Here is a 6000-nt window from a genome sequence, read left to right on the forward strand (position 1 = left end):
AGTGGGACCCCTCTGCTGTGCAAACAGAAGAGTATTGCTCCAAAGGGCAAACTGGAAGTGTATACAAAGAAAAAGCAGAGGATGTAGCAATACTAAAGGACTTTTTTATTGCAACGTATTTACTGTGGTAGGCTTGAGGCTGCTTTATACAAAATAATTAAGGCTTTTAGCAGAAGCACAAAACTGAAGCTGCCAAGGGAAATATCACAGAAGCTTTAGAAGCAATAAATTTTTCATCTGGGATAGTCAAAACTCACTTCATTGTAGAGTACAAGCTCAGGTCAGTCAGATCTAGTCTGATGACAAATCGTACAGCTGCTTTTGTATAAGTATGGCTTTATATTATTGACCAGATAAAGAAGGATGTAGCCATGGCCAGTGAGTGGGCACTGCTGGCATGGTGCCACTGCTGCCAAAGCCCACTCCACCAGCAACTTGCGTGGAGTCTTGTCACATTCCGCTCCCCTTTCCCAGTGAGCAAGCCACCTGTCAACATTTCCTGAAGATTTTTATCTTACGTAGTTTCAGCTATGAAAGTGCTTTCTTTTTTTAACATTCATAATTATTGCACTAGCTGGATTTCTCTTTTACAGGATCCTTCCATTACATTCTCCTTCTTTGTTTTCTATAACTCAGTTATAATATATATAACAATACATATAAGTCTCCAAACTCACCGTTTCGTAAGAGCTCACTGCTACAGTGACAGGGGCCTGAGCTCAGGTGTTGGAGCAGCAAGAGGTCCCCAGCAGCACCTCATGACCGTTTTGGTAGCCCTCTGATTGCTGCCCTGCCCTTTACAGCCACAAGAGAAAGATGAGATCGAGTAGCCACAAAGGCTGAATCAATCCCTGTTGGGGTGGGCCAAGCATTAGGAGGTTTTAAATACTGTTAAAAGCTTACGTTTCATCAAAGTGCCATCAGCCAAGTATTTTCATAAGCACTGTAACTATCCAGTTTCTGCTGTTGGGAGTGGAGAAACTTTTATTAACAAATGCTGCCATGAACCAGATGAAAAATTAAGTTCAGCTGTATTTTCCCTGCTATTCATGACAGGCCACACTCATCCAGACCCATGTAGCCCTTCACTAGAACAATGACAAACATATGTAACCCACACAGTGTCAACCAGTCTGATCTATGCAGCTCATATGGATGGGCTGGAGGCAGTGGACTTTTACCACATGACTCAGAAGATGATTAAATAAATCACACACACACAGATTGCAGGAAGTGTGCCCCAGCCTATCTAAAAGCACAAAATGCCTAATTTCAGGAGCAGGAGCATTAAGCAGAGACTTACATGTGCTATCATGTTTTTCTTGAAGCCAACAGCAATAGTGGGAAGGAAGTTGGAAGGAATAGCATTGCACAGCCTACTCTATAAAAACAGAATTTATTTTCTCCAAAATACTGGGACAAATTTGCATTCCTCCACTGGGGCAAATCTATGAAAATTCAAGCTGAATAGCCCCTGGAAGTAGCCCCTTCCCAACACCAGGCATAGAATTGTTACTGCAGCCATTGGGCAGTCCCTCCTCACCATGAGTGTAGTAAGGTAGCCAGAAACAGAAGGAACTGAAATCTACATCAAGAACTTCAAATCCCCAACCAGATCGTCAGGCCTTTAAGCCAAAAGATTTGAACCTTGCAGCCACTCTCCTTAGACAAAAGCTCTTCCCCACATGAGCTCAGCCTGCCTAGCACAATGGTGCCCTCCTTGCTTGGCCCCTTGTCACCTTCCTCCGTTACAGCAGTGGTGTCACCCCATCTGGAGCCATCCTGCAAGCATCAATACTACCTACGGCAAGTAGTCTTTCACTTTCAATATGTACAATTAATTTTTGTGAATTCTCTCAAGTGCCACACAATAAGATGACACTAAAAAAGCGTCACTTCCTTCTTGTGTCTCCTTCTACTTAGCTTTTTCTTAACGTCAGGACATTTATGAATTTAATCTCTGTTTTATAGAACTTACCACTTTTAACAACTAGAAGAAGAAAATGCTAAATTGTTTTTATTGCTGTTAGATGTTCAAAGACATCATGCTATATACTGTCATTTACATTTCACATTAAAAGTGAATATGTTGGGAATGTGCAAGTATTTGTTTTAATTTGACCCATCTGTTAAGTGAAAAGCAAAGAGGACTTCTAAATCACTATATTTAAATTCCGCGATTTGTAAACAATTTATATGTTCATTTCTTCTGGGTTAAAGCTGCCCTAAAGCATCACTCTTATGAAATCTCCAAATTAAATTGCTTTGCATTGTTCTGCAGGCCACAGTTTCTTCCTCCTCCGTTTATTAATTTATTTCCCAATGAAAGTAAATTAGCAAGACTGGTATTAAGAACCACTGAAATAATTTTGGGGAATTCAGCAAGTATCTACTGGCTTCAGAAAGCTGAGAGCACAGAGAAAACATCAGGCATTGGCAGCAAATTCTCTTAAGATAAAGGACAAACCAATCACTTTCATTTAGGAAAATTAAGGAGAGACGTTTTAATCACCCAGATATGGGGCCTCTCATCCCAGACTAACAGATGCCTTGTGCGAGGAGATGATTTCTTCGTTAGATGTACACCCTGGGCACGAGGAAGAGCTCTGTACAGCCTGGAGTGTCACATCTCCCACTTGAAGCCTTTATCACCCTCTCTGCTGGTACAGTGTGCAGCTCCACCCTTTCCCCAAACCTTTGAGTCATATGCCTTGTCTGCATGACAAGGTTTCACTATATTCCCAACTCTAATATGGGTGCAGCAGAAAAGCAGCTGGGTACCCCCTGGGCTCCTTGCCCTGCAGCTTCACGCCTCAACCATAGACCATGGCAAAAGCAGGACTAGATGAGGAAGCAGAGAACACTCAAAAAAAGGAAAAGTTCTTAAAGCTGTAGAAATTAACAGACCCATGAGTTTCAATTCCCCCTGTGCAATATTAAGTAGAGCACCAAAAAGCAACACAGAATACTAGGTCTACTGTGCATTCATACTCTAGATGGTTCATTTATTATACCCAGTACCATATTAAGTGACCCAACAAAACAAGAACTAGTAAAAATTCAGCCAGGGCATGATTAAGGGTGCCTCTAAGAGCATCAACAAACGTGGAGGCTTCATGGATCACAGCCCAGAAAGATTCCAAGTTGGTGAAATGACAGCTTGATTAGTTTTTGTCTGACAAATGTGGCAAGAGAGATCAGAATCAAACATAATTCCAAGGTTATAGGCCTTCAGATAAAAACCAGGAAAAAAAATTCAGAGAGGGCAACAGCAATTTGCAAGACCAAATCAACTCCCCAGCCCAGTTTTCTTAATGCTCAGATGCAACACAGACACAATGGCCAAGGCTAAATAAGTACCCTCCAGGGAGCATCCTGAGTTAACAGAGACATGTCTTCAGAGTGGGGCAAGCTTCAGATCTTGCAAGACAGTCTTCCCTTCCATCAAGGGCCTTACTAAGCATGGACATATTTGTAATTTAATGGGAAAACATACGAGTAGAGCTACTTTATATCCAGGCAACCATTGCCTATTGCTACCCCAAAGGTCAAATAGCAACACCTTGTTACCCGTATTGCTACATGTAGGCATACAGTATATATATATATACAAACAACATAAATAGCAGACAGTGAATGAAAAGAAGAATTTCCTTCTTCTTCCCTCCCACCTATTCTAACAACAAAAATAGTGAGTCAGAAACACGCGGGGAAATCAGGTTTCTTAAGACACATCATCGCAACCAGAAGTATCCCTCTCCCTCATTTTCAACCAGTTTCAAACCATTCATCCCCCATTTGGGGGAACCTAGAGATAAAATGGAGGCTTCTGGGTTTCCTTCCCTTGTGGAAAGGGGGCAGGGGAGGGGAAGCAGAGTAAGACTTAGTAGGCTCTTACCCAGGAATAAAATGATCTGTCTCCTGGAACTCTTGCCCTCCGAGCTCTCACTTTTTCTTAGGTACTGCTCCTGGTGTCTTAATCCACCCTTCACTGCCACAGTTCCTTCCTTGTGGATCATCAGGGTTTTCACCATACTGCGGCACATGAAGGTGACAGATCCCAGCACTATGATGTACACAGCGAAGGCGCTGAAGATGCTGGCCTGAAAGACTGACCACTTGGAGGAAAGGCTGGTACAGATGGTCATATTGTGCTTCAGCTCAGGGAGGTAGTGCCTGGGCGTAGGCTTGATGCAGGCAGTCCTACCTTGGTAGCCCTCAATGGTTTCCAGGGGATATTCAGTGCCCATGGCAAAGAGCAGAGGCAGAGCCACTATGACAGATGTCCCCCAGACAAAGGCGATGAGCAGCTTCACTGTGCGGGGTCCAGAGACTGCCTTGAACTTGAAGGGGTGGCAGATAGCCACGTACCTCTCAAAGCTGAGCGTGGCCACATGCAGCACAGTGGCATAACTGCAGGCTTCAAAGAGGAAGTAGTAGAGCTTGCAAGCCATGTTGCCGTTGGGGGTGGAAAAGGGGCTCCAGATGGTGCTGAAGAATTCCACCGGCATGCCTAGCAAGATGACCAGTAGGTCAGAGCAGGCCAGGCTCACCATGTGGTCTGTGACCTCCTTCTGCAGGTAGCCTTTCTTCTGCAGGATCCTGGTGGCCTTGATGGTGACGCTGTTGCCCAAGATGCCTGCAGCAAAGATGCAGACATACACTGAGGCCAAAGTGATCTTGATCCAAGGAGATACCTCAAACTCAGAGATGTGGCTGTGGTCAATGAGATGAGAACAGTCTGAAGGGGATGTCTCTCCTGCCATGAGCAGCCCCTGTGGGGAGAAGGACAGAAGAGCCTTCCTGCCCTCTCTGATGTTCCAATTCACAGCAAATAGATCCTTTCTCACTTTGCCCCTCTGACCGAGATGCACAGGTTAGAGCAGCCTGCAGCAAAGATGCAGACATACACTGAGGCCAAAGTGATCTTGATCCAAGGAGATACCTCAAACTCAGAGATGTGGCTGTGGTCAATGAGATGAGAACAGTCTGAAGGGGATGTCTCTCCTGCCATGAGCAGCCCCTGTGGGGAGAAGGAGAGAAGAGCCTTCCTGCCCTCTCTGATGTTCCAATTCACAGCAAATAGATCCTTTCTCACTTTGCCCCTCTGACCGAGATGCACAGGTTAGAGCAGTCAGGTACAACGAACATGTCTCAACTAGCCACATCTGTGGGTTTTGTTAGCAACAGCCACTGAGTTAAGCCAAGCAGGAAAGTGTTTCAGCTCTCACCTATCTTTATGGCAAACACTTCTTGCTCCTTTCTGATTTTCCTCCTCCTTCCTCTGCTGAGTGAAGCTGCCGTTCTCCAGCCCTTTGTGGTGTGAACTGCTCTCCTTTCAACGCTCGCCTTTTCCTCTGCAAGCAAAAGCAGCTTTTGATTCTGGCCCCAGCAGGAGGAAGTCAGAGTTTCTGTGTGGTTATAGTTGCTCTGTTAACCATTAACCTAAATCGTGGCTATCCCTAGTCACTGGCAGCAAAGCAGATTTAGACCAAAAAAAAAAAAAAGAAAACCACCCAAGTCTGAAATTTACTTCCTGTAATAAGAGCTCCTTCTCAGGGACAAAAAGAAGTGTTTCTCCTACAGCTGTTATGTTGGTGGGGTCAGGCTGAATGTGTGAACAGGCACGGAAGAGAAAATATCTGCTCATGAGTTTTAACATTAACTGGGCTTCAGACTTTAATTCTATATGCACTAATGTCAACATGCTTCACTACTTTACATTTCCTTTAATGAAGACCTCGGCATCTGCTGCAACAGTGTTTGTTACACAGCTTGTGCAGCCACAGACTGTTTTACATCAACAGGAGGTTCTGGTTTTTAGTTGCTGCTGATGAACCGGAAACTTAAAACAACTGCTTAGACTGTAAAGAACCTTCTCAAAAGTTACAAAATAAGCTGAACTCTATATTTAGACACATCGATTGTCTCCCTTTAAATTTCCATCTTCTCATGCTAGGTTAACAAAAATAATGAAGTTAGTAATCCTGATCATGCTCA

At 44.0% G+C, this 6000-nt stretch overlaps 1 protein-coding gene across 1 annotated transcript in view; it reads right to left on the minus strand.

Moving 5' to 3' along the window:
* The window catches only part of GPR39 (G protein-coupled receptor 39), a gene marked incomplete at both ends in the record, with an annotated part of 78754 nt that extends 73988 nt beyond the window's left edge, over positions 1–4766 (minus strand). Inside the window, one exon of the mRNA XM_082001850.1 lies at positions 3899–4766. Within this exon, the coding sequence (XP_081857976.1) occupies positions 3899–4766 (868 nt within the window). The remainder of the gene's footprint in view (positions 1–3898) is intronic.
* Positions 4767–6000: the final 1234 nt, after the last annotated feature.

This window comes from Phaethon aethereus (assembly GCF_964289735.1).
Source record: "Phaethon aethereus genome assembly, chromosome: 6".
Lineage (NCBI taxonomy): Eukaryota > Metazoa > Chordata > Aves > Phaethontiformes > Phaethontidae > Phaethon > Phaethon aethereus.